Here is a 20,869-nt window from a genome sequence, read left to right on the forward strand (position 1 = left end):
ATGGAGTTGTCTCTTAGCAACTGAGTTCGTGCCTTATAAATCTTGCCCACTTTAGAGTGCTGCTGCTCAAAATCACTTGCTTTCTTTACTGGCTCAGTACAAATAATGTTATTAAATTATAGGAAAACAAAGGGAAAAAAATCTAACAAATGAGTCACTCCGTTTATTGACTGTGCTCTCTCTTGTATAGCACTGTTGATGGAGTTGGGTTGTCTCTTGATTCTAATCGCGAAACTTTTTTATGTATATAAATACATATGTCTATATGTGTGTGTGTGTGTGTGTGTGTGTGTGTGTGTGTATATATAGAGAGAGAGAGGTGTGTGTGTAGGTATCTTTTTTGTAATTTAAAATATAAACTTAGGTAGAAGCCAAATGCCACCTTATACATTTCGAGGTTACCCAAGTCTTGAAATAATATGGATGTCACATAGATAGTACAAAACATAAACTGTGATAATGATCAAGTTGTGCATAGCTTAAAAAAAAATCAAGTGTCCAAAAACGCAAGCCAAATTGGGGGCATGATAACTTGTGTTATAAAATAATTCATTATAAAAATTCTTCAGATAGTTGATCTTCACAGTATATTTCACTTAGCAAATAATTCCAAGTACCTTTTGTGCTAGACAATGAAAGAGATAAAGATTCTGTGTGTGTGTGTGTGTGTGTGTAAATAGTCTTTGGCTTTCACTATCAGAAGGTAGATAAGACTTGCACACAAATGAGGCGGTAGGATGATGAATTCCTTGTGGGTGGTGAGCTGAGTCTGTAGAAGTTCAGAGGAGGGAAAGGTCACTTCCAGCTGGGTGAGCTATTATGATTACATGGACAAGATGACATGTTAGAGAACAGAAGACTAACGGAGAGTTTGTCAAGTTTAGTAATTAAGGCAAGATTGAAGAGGCAGGTAAGACGTTGGTGCTTTCAGCTCTAGAACAAGGAGTTTAAACTTTAGTCAGGAAGCAATGGGGAGCCACTGACATTTTTTTTCTTTTAATCAAAGTCTTGTCTCAGAAAATTTATCTAGCAGTAATGTGTAATTTCAGTTAAAAGAAAAGAACTGGTTTGCTGATAGTCTTTTATGCTCCTTTTGTATGAAACAAAGCTGCATTTATAAATAAGCCAATTACAGAGTTGATTCATTTCTAGTCTTTTTAGAAGGTAGTCAAAAGCCTGTTTTCAGATGCAATTAGATCCAGTAAGATAAACTGCATAGTTAAGATAAAAGTGTTCTATGAAGTGGGGTGAAATACTACATTTCATACTTTCTAAGATCATTTTTTTTTTTTTTTTAAGATTCTATTTATTTGTCAAAGAGAGAGCGCGAGCGAAAGTGAGCACAGGCAGACAGAGTGGAAGGCAGAGCCAGAGGGAGAAGCAGGCTCCCTGCGGAGCAAGGAGCCCGATGTGGGACTCGATCCCAGGACGCTGGGATCATGACCTGAGCCGAAGGCAGCTGCTTAACCAACTGAGCCACCCAGGCGTCCCTCTAAGATCATTTTTAAGGATCTTTCATGGCAGGCATCCTAGTGTCTTTCTTCACCTGAAACAATGCAGAAATTTCCCATTTCCTCTTTCCCCCCAATGCTTGGATAGAATAAATGTCTATAATGAAAAGACCCTCTTATCAGTCACCCTCTCAGATTTGTTCTTAATTTTACCAAATATTTGCATACCTCTGCAAAAGCCTGCATTTGCCCGCCTTCTCCTTTAGTGGGCGAAACAGAAGGGAGCGCCGGCCTACCTCACAGGGTTGTTGTGAGGCCCCACTGGTACAAAGACAAAGTGCTGGGTAAATACTCGGAAAATGCTGATAATTGATTGATTGAGAAATGGGCTTGGTGTTGGTCGGCTGTTGGTGGAAACCTCTCTAGACTGGAAATGCAATGCTTTAATAATAAAGGCCATATAATAAGCCTGGCTATTGTCTTCCATGTGTGGTGTGCCTCGGGGAGTTCAGAGCGTAAAATGGGTCCCACCTGCTACTATTAGGGAAATCACACTTCCTACATATTTACCTCACAGTGAAATCGTGTTTTTGAAAAGCAGCACTCCCGAGAGAAGCAGTATGTTCTCGTGAGCCATATTACAAACCAGGAGGTTGGGAACATTCAGCCCGGCTATCACTGGGCAAATCGGTGATCCTTTTGGTACCTCGGCCTCCTTTTTTTTTTTTTTTTTTTTTTAAGATCTTATTTATGACAGAGAGAGACAGTGAGAGAAGGAACACAAGCAAGGGGGGAACTGGAGAAGGAGGAGCAGTGTGCCCCGATATGGGGTTCGATCCCAGGACCCTGGGATCATGACTGGAGCCGAAGGCAAACACTCAACCAACTGAGCCATCCAGATGCCACTGTACCTCAGCCTTCTGACGAGACCGCCTGAAGCTGCCAGGCCAAAAGAAACTAACTGCTGGGTCAGCAACACACAAATATAGGGGACTCAGGAACACTCGTGACCAAAAGCTGTTACGAAAATAGTTTAAGAATGAGACGTTTGTCATGTCTTTCCCTGTTGTATTGACCAATGGGCCCCCCCCACCCCGAGGTCAAAGTGGCAAAGGGAGAAGTGTGTGTGTTGAGGAAGAATTCGTGGCTCCCACTCCAGAAATCTGGTCATATCTCAGGTCGCTTCCAGCTGAAGAACCTAGAAAAGATCATATTTGATGCTATGTTGGTCTGGGGTGCTGTTTGAATCTCTTAGGCATTTTCAGGGTCTCGCCTGAGAAGTCTCGGGTGTTTCAGCAGCCCTGACTGCTGTCATGTCTCTCTGAGCTTTTGGAAGGCCACAGTCTGGCTGTAGGGCTACACTGTGCCATGCTGTCTCATCCTGATCTGGACAGTGTGTGTCTTCAAGTGGAAAAAAAAAAAAAGAACAAGTGTTTTTAACTCAGTGGAATTTTATTCTCTGATGAATTTATAAGTAAAGATAAAATAACATGTTGTAAGTTTTTTGTTTTGTTTTGAGGATGTATTTTGAGTTTCAGAGCAAGAATTTTCTCTACTTCTGACCTAAAACATGAAGAAAAGCTCAGGCTAGTCCTTAAAAAACATCAGTTCGTGCCATTAATTGAAAGCATTTCTTTTATCTGAAGTTGGGACTGAATCGGACTAGCTGCTCCCAAAGCTTAAAAGTTAGCACAATTTTCAAAATGAGAAAACTTTGAAACAGTTTTCCCCTTTTTTGCTGTATCTTTCGAATGCCAGGCAGAGCTTGCTGTGTTGAATCAAATTGAAGCATGCCCAGTGAAAAATAATAGCCCCTGGCTTGGGAACTAGACCTTTAGTTCGTTCGGAAACCAAAAGGATCCTGGCCCAGTTTTAGTGTATGGAAACCCTCCAAACCACCTTGGCTAGCCCCAGTATTGTAGAACTAGGCTATAGAACACGAGGGCTCAGTGCTCTCCGCAATGGTGGGAATCTGCTGTTATTTCTTAGCAGATCAAATCCATGGTGAATACTAGGGCACAGACTGTGTGGTCTAGTTCAGGCTGCAACATCAGCAAGAAAAGTTGAAGACCAAGTTCAGGAAAGCAAGGGAAACCACAAAGACTAAGCAGAGGGCAAGGGCTTGCTTGGGTAGCCACAGCAGCACATTTTAGACATTCAGAGAGATCCTTGCTTCTTTCTTTCTTACTGGCACAATTTCCCCACAGAAAGATTATAGAAGAATAAAGGGAGGAGGAAAGTCTTGACTCAAAAAGAGAAAAAAAGAAAAGATTATATAAAGTGATCATTTGTATGGCCTGGGACTTCCTAGTGTTTACTGTGTACCCTTTCAATACATGTGACCAGTACTTTCCCCTTGATTCCTCATCATTTAACGAGGCTATATAATCCAAAAGACTATTAATGTGGTCCAATTTACCTACTATGATTCTGTAGGAAGAGGATAGGAAGGCTTAGGGAATACTTGTACTCCATTCTGTTCTTGCAGTGTTCACTCATTTTCTTCTACTAAAAGCCTGTTTTATTCTCTTTCTAGGTAACAGTATGACTAAATACACAGAGAAGCTAGAAGAGATCAAAAAAAGTGAGTAACACTATTGAGGTTCTGGGATAATGGAGCCCTGAAGTTCTAGAAGTAGGTTATTAACAACCTTAGCCCCGTCCTACAGCTGACAGGCATGGAGAGCTATGGGAGGCGGGCGAGCCTGGCAGGTGCCAAGGAGGATGTGGGAAACCCATGTTCCATCCCAGCCAGCTGCTAAGGTTGTCGCCTGAGGGCTGAGTTCTGCCCAACTAACATCCCACAGGAGATGTTAGTGTTAGAATGCAGAATGAGCTCTCTAGTTAGGCAGTGAGCATCCCAGCTTCTTGTTTCACTGGACTGCAATCTCCACGACCTTTTTCAAAGTCATGATCTTTCCTGTCTTCTTCGTTTTTTCTATGCCTGAGATAGTAAGCATACCACCTCTCCTTTCATAGCCTCCTTTGGCGTATAAATTAGTCGGTTATTCATGAAAGACATGGAGGGGCGAGAGGGAACAAGCTTAGTCTTAAGTGGTGCTGCCATGCCTTCTGAATTCATTGCATTCTGCTTTCCTTTAATTAAAAATCATATTTCATGCACGTCCTTTTTACAAAGTAATCTGCTTCCAAGATAAGCTACTAGTCACCAAGTGCATCGCCCTTGCACAAAATCTTAATTTTTCAACTTGTGTCCAAAATGGATGGAAAGTGTACACAACCAAGGCCAGAATGAAAGAAGTAGAAACATCTGTTTCCTAAGATGGATTTGTCCATCTCCTCAGTAGAGGAACCCAGTGCCAGGGGAGTAGTTAGCTAATGGGAGGCAAGAGGCCCTCTAATGGTTCCCAGTTCAGGACTTCACTCTGGTAATACACATCCTTTGGGAAGAGAATATTACAAACCCAGAATTCACCATAACTTCTGTTTTTATAACAGGCCTTTTAATTTAAATGATAATGTTTCTGCTTCTTTTGAATTGCTGCAGTATTAAGAAACCCCAGCCAGTAGTGTGGGGACTCCGGGGCGGCTTTATGCTGTGACCCTGCTGGTTGCCGTGTTCAGCTGTAAGGGCTGTTACAGACATTTGTTTTTTCCTGTGTAATTGTCACACCATCCTTTTCTTCTTCAATCATTTATAGCAGATTTTGTACTTTTATTATACTTTACATTACATAAGTATATATAGAGAGAGAGAGAGGGAGAGAGAGAGAGAGAGCATATTTTACCATTTTAAACTTATTTGGAAAAAAATCTCATTACTCACCCATGCCTCATTGTTGTCATCCTTAGTTCATCCACAGCAGGTAAAATTCAGCCGGCTTGCTTCTGGTTGGGCCTACAATCCCTTTTGCCTCCTATCCATTCGAAGCTTAGTGTAAGCTCTCATGTCCACACCAAGATTTGTCCTCTGAAAATGTCCCATTCCACGCAGATTGCGGAACCCTGTTTACAACATTTCTTAAAAGCACAATGTGGGGGCACTGGGTGGCTCAGTGGGTTGGGCTTCTGCCTTCGGCTCGGGTCATAGTCTCAGGGTCCTGGGATCGAGCCCCACATCGGGCTCTTTGCTCAGCGGGGAGCCTGCTTCCCCCTCTCTCTCTGCCTGCCTCTGTCCCAACTTGTGATCTTTCTCTCTGTAAAATGAATAAATAAAATCTTTAAAAAAAAAAAAAAAGCACAATGTGGTTTCTCTAATATCTAAACTTTAAATGGAACTTGTTTCCCCACCCTCTCCCCCCCCCCACAACAAATACCTCTAGATAAAGTCCTTGAAAATGTTTGCTTCCCTCTTGAGAAGTTTTGGCCTTCCTTTTAGTAAAACAGGAGGCTCCTCTCACTTTGTTTCACACACTTTGTGCTGATTCCCTGACTAGAATTACTTCAGATTCTGGTTTGAGATCTACATTTTGGAAGCTCTTCCCTTCTCTTTCCCCATTTTCTGCTGTAGATGTTCTTTTGGGTCACAAGGGAGGAGAATATTGCCTTGTTTTGTGACACCCTAGACCCCTCACTTTTCTCGGGTTACCTTAGATGCCATGTCTTTCTGTGAAATCACAAACCTTGTTCTCTTACTTCCTTTGATTTGTCTTCCACTGTGAACCCAACTTCCCTTTGCTACTAACATGTTTTAACAGAACCCTGAAAACGCAGAATTCCTTTGTAATCTGAATATTCTTTCTGCTCTGTCTCAGGAAAATAGACACTCTGTGTCTATTGATTGCTCACAAAGCCTATTCTTGGCTTCTGGTGGTTGGATGACACTAGCTGAACCCAGTGTGAAGCATCCTAGATAGTCAGGTCTCTGTCCTTCCAGTAACTCGAGAGAGCCAGCCCGAGACTCCGTACTTACCGGAGAAGCAAAACTTGATAACATATCTGAAACTAGGATTTTTTTGTCTTCATCCCGGAGTTTGGGAGAAGTGAGGGTAGCAGAAGCTCCATTCTTAAAGCTCTGTTCGCCCTTGCAAGGACAGACTGACAGAGCTTTCCAAGTCAGCCTTTTTAATAAACTTTAAAACTTACTAGTAAAACGTCCAGGTCGATCTTTTATCTCTGAGTAAGAATGTCAGAGAGTCCTAACGATGGCTGTCCTTCTAAACAAGAACCAGGTATGTAGAGTTCAGGTTCAAATGTACAGCGGGATTCTGAGTGCCTATGAGAGGATCCTAGATATACCAGTCAGCAGAATAGACGAGAGCCTGTTTTTCATTTGAGATCATTTCTACTTTGTCAAAGGGGATTTGGATGGGTACATTTTGTACTGGGAATGTGAAGAAGTGGAGAAGTATTTCAAACTATGTAACTATTTATCAGTGGAGAAATGCTACAGAGCAAGCTACTTGAAAATTGTTGACTCTCTTGATTGGTTTATTTTATTGCCACTGTGATGGATATAAATGACTTTTGGTGGGCAGGTTGGTGGTAGCCTTGGGTCTGCATCCTCATGGGTCTTAGGAGCTCCTTTGCATCTAGGTTTGTTAGCTTGTTGTATCCAGAAGAAGCTATTATGAGACTTATCTAGAAGTTATGGTTAGTTATTAGCCACCTGTCTCTCTTTGAGACATAAGAGAGCAGAGAAGCTTGAATTCACTGTAACAAAGAGTCTTGGTATAGTGACAGAAGTCTAGTTGTTTGTTTGTTTATTTTTTTAAGATGTTATTTATTTGACAGACAGAGATCACAAGTAGGCAGAGAGGCAGGCAGAGAGAGAGGAAGGGAAGCAGGCTCCCTGCGGAGCAGAGAGCCCGACATGAGGCTCGATCCCAGGATTCTGGGATCATGACCTGAGCCGAAGGCAGAGGCTTAACCCACTGAACCACCCAGGTGCCCCCAGAAGTCTAGTTTTTAAAGTACTATGATTTCCTGACTCTTGAGTCATAAGGTGTTTTGGTCAACCAAGCTAACACCCTCCAAAGGGTTCATTCTGTGTTGGTTTCTGGAAAATTCATGGAAATGATTAGTAACACCTAGTAACACCAGGTAAATAATTTTAAATACCTTTAATCCTTTCCTTTGTTGCTAGGAGTCTTGGTTTATGCGACTTCTACCCTGTGAAGGCCATAGTAATTATCCACCTAACCTTGAGTAATTCGGGATTAATGAGGAAGTACTTAAAGAATCATGGCGCCAATATAAAAATGTAGAGATGAAGGGGAGCGTGAGGGTGGGTGGGAGTTCCATGCTGAAAACTCTTCAGAATTGGCAGTTATCTTCAGGAAATTTTAAGGAAGCTAACTTTTAACATGCCTCTGTGGGACAGATACTAGATCGTGTGAGACTGGCTAAATTTTAAGACCTTTCAATGTGATATGAAGAACCGTTAACAAACAAGCATAAAAGTTGTCCCCATTTGAGTCATGTCTCAGGACTGTCAAGATAGAGCTGAATAAATACTGATGTTTCAGGAGGATGATTTTTCTTTTAAACTGTGGTTAAAAAGAAAACAACAAAAAGACAAACAAAAAACACCTAACATAAAATGTACCATCTTCACCATTTTTATTTTTTTAAATTTATTTATATTTATATTTTTTAAAGATTTTATTTATTTATTTGACAGACAGAGATCACAAGTAGGCAGAGAGGCAGGCAGAGAGAGAGAGGAGGAAGCAGGCTCCCCATGGAGCAGAGAACCCAATGTGGGGCCCGATCCCAGGACTCTGGGATCATGACCTGAGCCAAAGGCAGAGGCTTTAACCCACTGAGCCACCCAGATGACCCCACTCTTCACCATTTTTAAATGTGACACTGCTGCACAACAGATCTCGGGAACTTTTTCATCTTGGAACACTGAGTAGGTGGATTTTTACGGAAGTGGAGTCGCGGAGAAACTGATAGAAAAGATTATCAGCACCAGGCCTAACTTTGTTCCCAGTGCAGTGGCAGTGGCAGTGGCGGTGGTGATTGGGGGGAGGTTGTCCTGTGTCTCCAGCATAATTTGTAACCACAGGAACAGATCCAGGCAGAGTTAGAATAATAGGGTGTGAATGTCTTACCAGCTGTTTGACCTGGGGCAACTGAGCTTCTCTGGGTCTCTGTCCTCATTTGCAAAATGCAGGCGTTTATTCCCCCTTACCCTCTTTGTTGGGAAAAGGATTTCAAGTGTCTTATAAAATGCACGTACTACAACAGTGGTCAAAAGGAAGAAAGACAGCAGAAGTAAAAGGGGGAAGATGGTAAGCAGATAGAAAAAATGCAAGGGGTAAAGTCACCAGACACAAAAAGATGACTTATAAATGGACTTTAGGCTTCCTACTAGCCAAAGCAAAGGTGGGAATGTAGAGGTGATAAAAATGTGTGGCACACTTCATTTTGACCGTACCATGAGGATCCTATATGAGATAGGATATGTAAAAGCAAATAAATCACTTGAAAATTACACTAACTTGATGGGTAGAAAGAATGAGTACCTCTAAGAAAAATATACCTAGAAAATTACTTGTCCTTTCCTGCTTTTCAGATTATAGATACAAAAAGGATGAGCTTTTCAAGAGACTAAAAGTTACAACTTTTGCCCAGCTGGTAAGTTTAACTAAAATCCTTTGGAGTAAAGACTCTAATCTGTGCTGGTTTATGTGAATATTTCTAATGCCACGCTAGGTAATGTTTGCAGAAGAGTTCCTTCTGATTCTTTACACCTTCGGGAGGATTGATGTGTGGTGTGTGTGCTTGCTCAAGGGTAGTATGAACAGTCTTCTCTGGTAAGAATTTTATAAAGTGCACATTCTGCCTTTCAGTCATCACGCTATGGCTAAGGTTTGGTTGTTGTTTTTTTTTTTTTTTTTTTTCCTTGCACCCTTTAACTTAATATTTAGAATCTAGAATTGTGGTCTTTGGATTGTTTGGCTGTTTTTCTCTATGAAACCAGGTGATTGCTATGGGCTATTTGTTACTTTGGGAAGGTCACTTTCTTCTTTCGTTTGAAAATTACGGACAAAGTGTCTCTCCGGCCCCCCAAACATGAGTTTCACTGATGTACCTCAGATGGGTCTTGGGTCTTAGGAGCTGAGCTGTGAAAAGTGCTTTAAAAACTATGTGTCGGTATACAGTGATGTGCTGAATATGTTTATAATTACATTTATTTACTCATTGAATGTAGAGTTGTTGATTCAGTTCTGTCATTGCAAGTACTGCACATTGAGACTGAAATATATATGATTATTTATTCATGTTTCTCGTCCATATTGCCCTTTTGGTCTTTTTAGTTTATTATGTGATGTTTTTTTTTTTTTTTTTAAGATTTTATTTATTTATTTGAGAGAGAGAGAGACAGTGAGAGAGAGCATGAGCGAGGAGAAGGTCAGAGGGAGAAGCAGACTCCCCATGGAGCTGGGAGCCCGATGCGGGACTCGATCCCGGGACTCCGGGATCACGACCTGAGCCGAAGGCAGTTGTCCAACCAACTGAGCCACCCAGGCGTCCCTTATGTGATGTTTTAAATGAAGCTTTTTTTTTCTGGAACCATCATTTGCGTGCGGTATTATTACCACTCCCAAAACAAGGAGGCCTAAGATTTAGTCTCCAATGGAGGACACTGACGGTTCCTTAAACCCAGAGATCTTTTATGTTTGATGTTTCCTCATCTTTTATAAAAGATAGAATTGCCTCTGTTTAAAGACAAACATACATGCGTCTCTACATTTCATTCTTTCTTCTATCAGGTCATCCAAGTTGCTTCCCTATCTGATCAGACACTGGAAGTGACAGCTGAAGAGATTCAAAGGCTGGAAGGTAATGGGAATCGAGGATGTGGGGTAGATAAGTCATTGACCATTTGACCAAAGTGCTTGCCCCGTCTGCTTCGCTGTTGTGTTCACAGAGAACTGGGACTTTGATGGATCTATTTGCAATTCGATTGTTACTCTCTGAGAAACGCTATCTGGTGCTTTAATTGTTAATTCTTATTTATTTTCAAAAGCCATCTGGTTTTCTGGCTCTAACATTTGTAGTTTTAAATGTTTTTGATGTGTTTAATATACTAATTACTTTCCAACAAATATTTTTAGTGCCTTCTCTATACGCATAGGTCACAGTATTAGGTGCTAGGAGACCACAGAGATGAACAACGCCCGCTCTGCTTACATGGAGCTGGTAGCCGCAAGTGCACACGCACACACGTATGTATGCTGGATGAGAAGAGCGGGAACAGAAGCACAAAATCATGAACGTGACAGAAATTCATAATGGAGAGCTGGAGAGAAGCCATCATTTGTTGAATATATATTGCTAAGTCCTGCACTCGAGTTTTCTTATTTAATCTTATCAAAAACTCTAGAAGGTACACTTTAGAGATGAGAAGCCCAAGCCTCAGAGGTTACATTACTTGCTCAAGGTGACACAGCCAGTAAGGAATGGGCTCAGGATACACAGATTTGCAGGTGTCTGGTAACAATCATTGTCTTTGCTGTGGGAGTTCTGAGGAAGGAAAGGTACTTTCCAGTTAGAAAACTGAGGTAGGCTTTCTTAAAAAACTTTTGAACTAGGCCATAAAGGAGGGTAGCATCTCAACAGAGTGCAAGTTAAGGGTGAGGTTCTTGCAACCTGAGCAAAGAAAGGCATGCGGAGAATGAGAAGCTCCAAGCGAGTTTGGGCAACATGTCATCCAGCCTGGTGGCCATGGGGTGGGTGGGGGTTGGGGGTGGAATGGGTGCTGGGTTGGAGATAGGGCCAGGAAGATAGGCTTCTAGAAGCTCCAGGTTTCCTTTCTGAAACACTGAGTGGAAAATAAAACCTCTTAGTTGTACTCTCATGAAAAAGAATACACAGAGTTAAGGTCTTTATTTTATCCTGAGGTACTCAATCATCAATGTGCGGCTGTTTACTGAAGGGAAATGTGTTCTGTGAAGGTTGATGGAGGCCAGGAATCTGACTTCTGATTTCAAGACAAGTTTCTCAGGAAGTCCCGAGCCCTGGTTTTGTGCGACTTAACTGTCATCTCCCTGGGCTTGTTTTTGTTAGGGAGGATAAAGAGCATCTGACAAAGACAGGAATTTATCTCTGACAGATGCCTCTCACACGGCAGAGAAATAAGGGCTCTTTGTAACAGAGATAATTGAGTCTCCTCACAGAAGTACTCCCAATTTTAACCTGGTTATATAAGTACCTGGATTTGGTCCTTTAATTCATTGCAATTGCAGCACTGGAACATATGGGCACATGCAATTTTCTCTTCTGAGATGAATTTGCACAGCAAAATAGGCTCTTATAAAGTAGGACACCATAATGTGTGAGTAATATTAGTGTTTTTCTAGTGCTCTACACAGAATAATAACTCACTCAGGAATGCCTGTAGAACAGATTGTATGCATATTGGCTATTTTTGAAGGAATTTTTTAAAAAATCTCCTTTTGTAAGTTTATTGTTTTTTTTCCTGACTTAAAAAGTGTATTTCTAGAAAATTAGAAAACGGCAAAAAAAAAAAAAAAAACCTATATAAAGAAAATTAAATAATCCCTGCTAACATTTTGCTCTATTTTACCCGTATCTAACTGCCCAGCCAAATCCCTTCTCTTTGGGCATGCTTGTGAATTGTGCTGTTTCAAATTAACATTTTATCATGCATACTATCCTATGTCATTAAATGGGCTTCAAAACCTGAATTATGAAGGTTATATTGTCATATAATGCCTGTCCTGTGAATATACCATAATTTATTTAATTATTCTCCTATTGGACATTACAGTTTTTCTAATTTCTCACTTTTATAAAACAATGCTGTAATGTAAATACATAAACGTCCGTGTGCTTCTGACTATTCCCTGAAGATAAATTGCTGCAGATGGTCAAATGATAGAACCATTTTAAGATGCTGGATTCCACATTATCTCCAGAATGGTTCTTCCTATTCGCATTCCCAACAAATAAAGGAGAAGACCTGTTTCTCTTCATCCTTGGCATTGCGGGATAATTATCATTTTTGCAAAAGTTTGCCAATTTGGTAGATGAAAAGTGGTATCTAATAATTTTCCTTTGAATCTCTCTGATCATGAAATAGACCTTTGTGGTACATATGTATTTGTTGGTCATACCTGTTTCTTCTGAGAACATTATATGTCCTTCCCCATTTTTTTCCTCTTGTGGTATGTCCATCTTTTACTGATTTGTAAAAGCTCTGTTTATTAGGATATCTTGAAATATTGGAAAGCAGTACAGCCTTGAAAATGAATGAGAAAAAGCTTTACTTAATGATTTGGAACAGTTTTCAAGCTGTATCGTTAAGTAAAAATAAAACAACAACAAAACAAAAAACCAAAGTGTAGAGCAGTATGAATGGCATTCTCCTGATATGTAAAAAGGAGAAGAAATAAAATAGATGCTAAAGTCCATGGTTATTTTATTTCTGGAAGGGACTTAAATCTCTGAATGCAGTTCCCTTGGGAGAGGAGCCTGAGGGCCTATGGGTCTGCAGTGGGAAGGGACTTCCCTGTCCCTATTAATAGTTTTATCTTGTTTGCATTTTTACCTTGTGCACAGGATCTTTTTTCAATTAAAGCACTAGGTAATTAAAAAACACTTTGTAAATTAAGTATATTAACCTTTTCTCATGCATCTGGGTCATAGATATTTTTCCTAATTTGTTACTCACCTTTTAATTTTCATGTTGGTTTTTGACATACACCAGGTTTGTTGCATTTTTGCAAGATTAAATCTATTAGCCTTTCATGTTGTGTTTTCTTTTATTGCCTGAGGCTCATAAAATCCAAAACAAGATAAATGATTCACCTATACTTTCTTCTGTTAGCTTTGTTGTTTGTTTGGTTTCCGACATCAATCTATTTGTTAATATTTTGGGATATGATGCGAGGGGGTTTTCCAATTTGATTTTTCTAGATAGTAGGCACAATATCCCACTATCATCTACTCAGTCGTTCTCCCTTTACCCGCTGATTTGTGATGTTACCTTTAACATCTATATTCTCTTTTTATGTATATTCTGGGTTTTATTTCTGTGTTCTCATACTCCATTGTTCTGGTTTGTGGTTCAGCATTCTTTTGGTCATTTATCTTTGCAATATATGTTACTATTTGCTAAGGTATAGTCTCTAAATTACCCATATGTATGAATGCGTGTCTGTGTGTGTATATATGATATAAATATAAAATATTTACATATATTTTATATTATACGTGTATAATATTTTATATATATAAATATTTTTTTCTCATCTTTAAAATCCCTTTAAGCTTTTCAGAAATCCCATTGGGATTGTTTTATGTCTAAAAATTAAGTTTGGAAAGAATTAATATCATTTCACTTTTAGTCAGCCAGTCAGGAATGTGAAGGTACATCACTGTCTTCATTCAGATTGTCTTTAATGTCTCTTAAGTAAAATTTATAGAAGACCTATAAAGGTTGTAAGTTTTTACAGGTTCTTTACATGTCTTAATAGGCTTATCTTCGAGGAGAGGATATCTTATATTTGCAGTTGTTACTGTAAAAGAGATGCTGATCATATTCCTTTCTAATTGGTATATTTTTAAAAAGTAGTTTTTTAGTATTTCTTTTTTTTAATTTAACCACATACTTATTTCCCTTATGCTCATAGGATTCTTCTGAAGTTTCTAGGTATATATATATCATATGCAAAGTGAATGTTAATATTCTCTTCAATAACTAGGCCTCTGAGTTCTATTTCTTCTCTCACTATACCAGTTAAAATAGCGAATTCTCAAACTTTTTGGTATCGTCTCCCTCCGCACTCTGAAATTGAGGACCTCAAAGAATTTTGATTTATGGACATTATATCAGCTAATATTTAGGATATTAAAAATTTTAACTGAGAACTTAAAAATATTTATTTTCTATTTCATTTACAAATAGTGATACTGAACCCACTGCAAACATAAATAACATTTTTATGCAAAATAGTTGTATTTCCAAAACGAAAAAAAGTTTACTGAGCATAATATCGTTTTACATTTTTTTTTAAATCTCGATGTCTGATTGAATAGTAGACAGCTGATTCTCATGGCTTCTGCATTCAGTCCATTGCAGTATGCTGTTTGGGTTGAAGTACATGGAGAAGATCTAGCCTCACATGGATCTGTAGTTGAAAAAGGGAGAATCTTTTAATAGCCCTTTCAGATAATTGTGGATACATATATTCAGTACTATGCTAAAACCTGACAACCCATAGCTTCTTAAAGGTTAGCTGTAATGTGGAACCTGAAACCATATCAATGCGGGTTTCATACTCTGTTCCATTAAACCCATCGGTCTGTCGTGTACTTTGAATTAATCTTCTTACCCATGCATGATTTTATAACATCATCCATTGGTCATTTGGAAAAGATCGATTCACCGAGTTATGAAGATCTTCCAAACATTGACAAATTTCATTCATTACACAATATCCAAAATATATATATATATTTATTAAACTCACCACCTATCTTATCAGAAAAGTCATTAAGTGCAGGGAGGCAGTCAAGCTCCTGGTGGCACGAACAGGATTTCCAAAATTCTGATTTTTTTTTTTTTTTCAAAATTGAATCATCACAACAGATACCATCAGTTGTTTTCCTTGAAATGACAGTCCACTTAGATCATTTTTGAGAAAATGTCTGCCACATGCACGAGTCTAAGTAACTATAATTTTTCTGTCAGTTTTCCTTCCAAGTAAAAATGGTGTTCAGGGCAAAAGCAGCACTAATCACACTAATACTTTCCCTTGAGACAAGCATGGTGCGTCTTGGTTTGGAGCCGAGTTGCTATATGCGGATCCCCATTTCATCCCACGGAATATTCAAAAGGTGTATATTTAAAGATGAGATTTAATAGAATCATGATTATGGCTCCCTTGGGGACTTTTTCCCAATGTGACTGTCCTGTTTATGAACTGAGCGCATCCATGATGGTGAACAAATATGACGGTCACTAATAAAACTCGGTGCCTCTGCCCTGATTGTGGCTCAGGTGCTCTCAGTTTGGCCCCCATCACTTCGGCACCATTCATGCAAATATCAACACAGTAGGAGAGACCTCGCAGGTGCCCCTGAACAGGTCTCAGGGACCCCTGGGGTCCTAGATGTTAGAACTTCCGGGACAGTTTTAAAACCGTGATGGAATTTCCCTGTCTTGACCTAATTTCAAGGGGGCTGCCGCACTCGTGAATACACTCGGAGGTCAACTTCACTTATTTATCCCTTTGCAAATCTTAGACCATGAGTCCTCGACGACTTCAGAGCCTGATGACAGGGAAATCAGTGCCAGGACCAACGGGAAGGGGAGCCCCGGGGAGCAGTCGCCAAGCCCCATGCAGGTCCTAAGCAGCACAGGAGCAGGGGACTCCAGCCGCTCGACTCTGCAGAGGTACGCTTATCGCTCCTCGGGTCCAGGGTTTTCCCTGCATTTGACTTCATACTCATTTGGGTAACAGTTTCAGTGATTTAGTCGCCGTAGAAACAGACTGGCAGTAGTCAAGTCCTGCATTTTCACTGCAGCCCTTCTAATTTTCTCTTGGTATAAATGCCGCCGCCTGAATCTTTTCACAGCATCTTAGCGAGGATGAGAGTATATTGCTAAGGAGAGCATTCATTTCTACTCCCTAATTCCATCCTTCTCAGCCTTCCTGGATGCAGGTTTGCTATTAGGACTTAGCTTTACAACTACTATCTTCTGATTCCCACTCCCGCCCCCTTTACTGTCTGCCGCAGCTTATAATTACCCTGTCTGGAATCAGAAGAAAAATAGAGTGCCATACGCCCTGCTCTGATATTACGCAGGTGCAAAGGAGCGTGAAAGCAGCCTCTGGCGTCAGTTCTCCAACGGCACGGGACTGGTCCTCCTTGCTGCATAGACTACGATGCAACACTTTCTCACAGATATTAGGTGTTGATTATAGGTTGGTGCTCATTTTCAGCACACGACCATCCCTTCTACAAGCAAAACAGTTGTGCCAGAGAAAATAGGTCTGCTAGAGAATGAATTGCTATCATCAGTACCACTATTATTTTTTTAAGATTTAATTTATTTGAGAGAGCACAAGTGGAGGGAGAGGGGCAGAGGGGGAGGGAGAAGCAGACATCCCCATTTAGCAGGGGAGCCCCATGCAGGACTTGATCCCAGGACCCTGGGATCATGAACGCAGCCGAAGGCCGACTCTGAACTGACTGAGCCACCCAGGTGCCCCAGTACTGCTATTATTTTTTTTATAACTATTTCACGCAAGAACTCTAAAATCGGAATTAGTAACATGGACCAACAAGACTTCCACTGAGGGTGCAGCTTCATAGGAATAGATTTTCTTCTTCTTTGGTGCGACAAAACGGGCCCTTGCTGGCATCTCGTTACAACACAAACAGGTCTAAGTGCAGAATTTGATTTTTCCCGTGCGGGGAGAGGAGCCGTCAGGGGACACGTCAGATTTGCCTGGGAAGGGCGTCCTCTTACTTCAGTACAGGCATTTCACTCCTTGCCATTTTGTTCGTAACACCCACTCCTCTTAAGCCTTTGATTCATATTTTTTTAACCACATTTTGTCTGTAATCTTTAATATGGCAACCAGTTTAAGACCTTAGAAACATAACTGTCAATGGCGAGCTCATTCATTTAATCCTAGTGTTTCCTCTGTCTTGTTATGTAAATGTCACCAAATCTAAAAGCCTCTTCAGCCTCAACACTGTCACCTATAAACTGGGAATAAGTACAGATAACTTTTGAAGACATTAAGGGTCGAAATACCTATCGGATAAGTCGTTGTATAAATAGATGAGAAACATTAAAATGATGTTGGGTTTTTTGGTTTTTTTTTTTTAAGATTGTATTTATTTATTTGACACAGAAAAGGAACACAAGCAGGGGGAGTAAAAGAGGGAGAAGCAGGCTTCCCGCTGAGCAGGGAGCCCAGTGCAGGGCTCGATCCCAGGACCCTGAGGTCGTGACCTGAGCCAAAGGCAGATGCTTAATGTCTGAGCCACCCAGGCGCCCCACAATGTTGATTTCTAGTGCATCTAATGTACATAGAAAGCCTTCCTTTTTCTTGTGCTACCAACCTTACTCTTTTCCATTTTGTTCTGATTTCTTACACTCCTCACAATTCCATTAGATTAACTGTTGGCCTCTTTCTTTCTCTGAATGCTGTCCTTGTTGCTGGAGGTGGCATGTGCCCAACGGTTTCTGCCCCCTCAGCCATGCTAATGACCTAACATGCATTCTCTGAAGGTGAGTATGGGTGGACGCCTGGGTGCCTTCCTCGGGGCCCAGGGAGCTAGAATAGGAATCCATACGGCCATGCATTCAGAGGCAGAACTGAGACACCATTTCCATTTTCCTTTTTCTTTGAAGTACCCTTTGAAAAGACACTGAGCACTTTCTGACTTTTCTGAAGAAATGCATTTGACCTTGAAGGCACTCACCCCTGACTAGTTTCTGCCAACCTTCTTTTCACTTGCAGCGTCATCAGTGGTGTTGGGGAACTGGATCTAGACAAAGGGCTAGTGAAGAAAGCAGAGCCCACCGCCAAAGACAAACCTTACCCCGACTGCCCCTTCCTGCTACTAGATGTGCGAGACAGAGATTCTTACCAGCAGTGCCACATTATTGGAGGTAAGAGAGGGAGGAGGCGTTCTAGCGTCTCATTCCAAGAACAGAGCCTGTTCTAGAGTCCTGGCAGGCCGGAGCCACACCCCAGGGGCAGCAGTTAAAGAGATTTTCTGTTAGTGGGATCCCTTATGGGAATCTGGAATTGGGCTCTGCCATAATGCTCTTGAGAGAGGCTGGTGACGTTCCCAGATGGCTCTGGGGCCCAGTGCTAAACGTCCTCAAAGGTGACATGAAGCTTCCTAATGTGTTCATAGTGCTCTGTTTCTGTTCTCTCAAAAAAGTATTTAGGTTTATGGCTGGTGGATTTTGCAAGTATGTTTCTTTGAGCTTTTAAACTTTAAACCAGCTGGGAATTTGGGGCCAAGTTGTACTGAGAGCTACTAACTGCCTGAGCTTTTTCTTCTCTTTGCAGCTTACAGTTACCCAATTGCAACTCTGTCTAGAACAATGAACCCTTATTCAAATGACATTCTTGAATATGTATCCTTTGTTGCATTTTAAGGAGTTGGGTGGTTTGAGGACTATAAGAGTCAAACTTATCATGAATCATGCTTGTAGGGAAAAAAAAAACTCTGTAAAGGACCTTTGATATTAATTAGCTTACTTAGCATATTTCAGAATTTGGATTCTTAGCTGTTGCTGAGTACCCTGACCAGCCTGGCAGATGCTTCCAAGCTATCCCGCAGTGGGCCAAAAAACATTAGGTTAAAGTCTGTGATCTGTTGAGAGTTAGTCCTAAGACCTTTTTTCCCCCCAAGAAAGCTTTCCCAACTAAAACTTCAGAGGTAAATTTTTTTTCTTTCTGTCTTAAATTTTTTCTTTCTTAAAATTTTACTTAACTTTTTTGCTCATAAAAATGACACAAATAGAAAATAATTTAAGCACTGAAAAATATAGAAAAGATTGATAATCGTACAACTGAACAACTCTGATTATGTTTTTTTCATATTTTATTTCTAGTTGTCTTCTCAGTATTCCTTTTAACAAAGGAGAAATCATACTGGAGATATAATTTAGTATTTTGACTTTTCCTTAGTTCATAGTACAGTGTATTTCTCCAGGCTAATCCAAGCTCTTTATAAACTTCATTTTTGATGCAGCACATTATCTCGTCTTACTATATACTATACTATGATTTACTAAACTCTTCCTCTCTAATGGGCTTTTAGGTGGGTCTCCTTTTTTTTACTAGCATAAATAAGCCTGCAGTGGACCCATAGGACAGAGGTTTTCTATTTCCTCACCTGTGAATGGAGCTTGTCATACCTTTCAGGGCCGTGAGGATAAAAGAGCTGAAGGGTGTGGGGTGTGGAGCTGGTGCTGTCTTGGACCATGGTGATACTCGTTTATTTAAAAAAAAAAAAGAAGAAGAAGAATACCAGCTCATGTGGTTTCCATGACAAGAAAAAAAAAAAAAAAAAAAAACAGAGAGTACAGATGTGCAGAATAAAGAGTGGGGTTGTCCAACGCTCTCTGAACTCAGGAAGGTGACCCCAGACCATTCCTTGTTCCTTGGGGGTTTCTAGGTAGTCTAGTGTGGGTGAACCTTAACTCCTGTGACTCTTAGAAAAATGCCCACGGCAAGGTCATCATTCTGTACGACGATGACGAGAGGCTGGCCAGCCAGGCAGCCACCACCATGTGTGAGCGGGGCTTCGAGAACCTCTTCATGCTTTCCGGAGGTGAGTGGGCTGTACCCTGTTTGGGATTGAAAACAAGATATTTGGACTCACAACCCTTCAACCCCCTCCCCTATCACCCTTTTCCTCTGCACGCTCAGAATTGCGAATTCTGGAAGGAGAGAGAACCGCGCTGGCTGCAAGGGGTCAGGAGTTCTGTGAAACTTCTCTTAGCTCTGTCAGCACATGTTTTTAATTCCTGAAATACTGCTGTTGCTATAGGACTCTGGGAGAAAAACCTTAAAGCTGAAGACTGGAGCGAAAGGATTTCTGGTGGAATTCTCAGAATCCTGCCTAACCGTGGACATTTTCTGATCTAATCTGCTTCCTGGTGAAGCAGTTAAGATGTCCCGTCCTTGCGTTGGCTCAGACTGGGAGACCAAAGATGAGGAGACGTGCAGCCGCCTTCCCAGGCCCTCGCCTCACCACGTTAACACTGCTTTTTCTGATGCTCTTTCACACCCAGGTCTAAAAGTCTTAGCTCAGAAATTCCCAGAAGGACTGATTACGGGTTCCCTGCCAGCGTCTTGCCAGCAGGCCCTTCCTCCTGGCTCTGCCCGGAAACGATCGAGCCCCAAAGTGCCACCCCTGCCAGCTGAGAATAAATGGAGATTTACCCCAGAAGACTTAAAAAAGATAGAATATTACCTGGAAGAGGAGCAGGGTCCTGCAGACAATCCTAGTAAGATATTTGGACCTTTAGAGATCATGTTTTCCGTAGACCTTTGAGATTTGCAGCTTTGAACATCACCTCCTCGTACGAAAAGTTTGTTCTCTTATATTCAGTCTTAAAATATTTGTAGAGGATGGGGAGTGTGCGGGTGCTGTGTGGGGAGGGGTGGGACAAGGGGTGGTGATCCTAGGTTGTGGGAAGAATTAGACGTTGCATATAGACAGAGAAAGAGAAAGGGTTTATCAGTCGGATAGCGTACGTATTCCAAGCAGAGCGGAGGGGCTAATTTGACGCACAAGGATTTCCTCTCCGATGGGCTTTGTTTCCCTCTGTGGCTTCTGGGCACCTTGAAACCCCGTCTAGCCTTCCCGTGAGCGCACTACTTTCTCTTCTCTTTCCCCTAATCCCTCCTGTACCCATTTCTACCAAGTATGAAGGTCAGGCTAGGCTGGTTGGGGTTAACAGAGAGGAAGTGGGGGAGGGAAGCAAAAGCTCTCTG

The 20,869-nt window shown here is 41.1% G+C and overlaps 1 protein-coding gene and 1 long non-coding RNA gene across 2 annotated transcripts in view; one reads left to right on the top strand and one right to left on the bottom strand.

The window, feature by feature from the left end:
* The window catches only part of CEP41 (centrosomal protein 41), a 48,566-nt gene that overhangs the window by 24,911 nt on the left and 2,786 nt on the right, over nucleotides 1-20,869 (top strand). The window contains exons 3-10 of the mRNA XM_082694011.1: nucleotides 3,988-4,035; nucleotides 8,935-8,996; nucleotides 10,136-10,205; nucleotides 15,636-15,786; nucleotides 17,870-18,021; nucleotides 18,431-18,498; nucleotides 19,586-19,700; nucleotides 20,164-20,379. Coding sequence (XP_082550137.1) covers nucleotides 3,988-4,035; nucleotides 8,935-8,996; nucleotides 10,136-10,205; nucleotides 15,636-15,786; nucleotides 17,870-18,021; nucleotides 18,431-18,498; nucleotides 19,586-19,700; nucleotides 20,164-20,379 — 882 coding nt within the window. The remainder of the gene's footprint in view (nucleotides 1-3,987; nucleotides 4,036-8,934; nucleotides 8,997-10,135; nucleotides 10,206-15,635; nucleotides 15,787-17,869; nucleotides 18,022-18,430; nucleotides 18,499-19,585; nucleotides 19,701-20,163; nucleotides 20,380-20,869) is intronic.
* Nucleotides 2,470-6,426, bottom strand: LOC309845725. Its single transcript, XR_014301474.1, has 3 exons — nucleotides 6,325-6,426; nucleotides 5,239-5,608; nucleotides 2,470-2,649 (listed from the first exon to the last, which is right to left on the bottom strand). It is a non-coding gene; the product is annotated as an uncharacterized lncRNA (long non-coding RNA).

This window comes from Mustela nivalis (genome assembly GCF_964662115.1).
Source record: "Mustela nivalis genome assembly, chromosome: 12".
Classification (NCBI taxonomy): Eukaryota; Metazoa; Chordata; class Mammalia; order Carnivora; family Mustelidae; genus Mustela; species Mustela nivalis.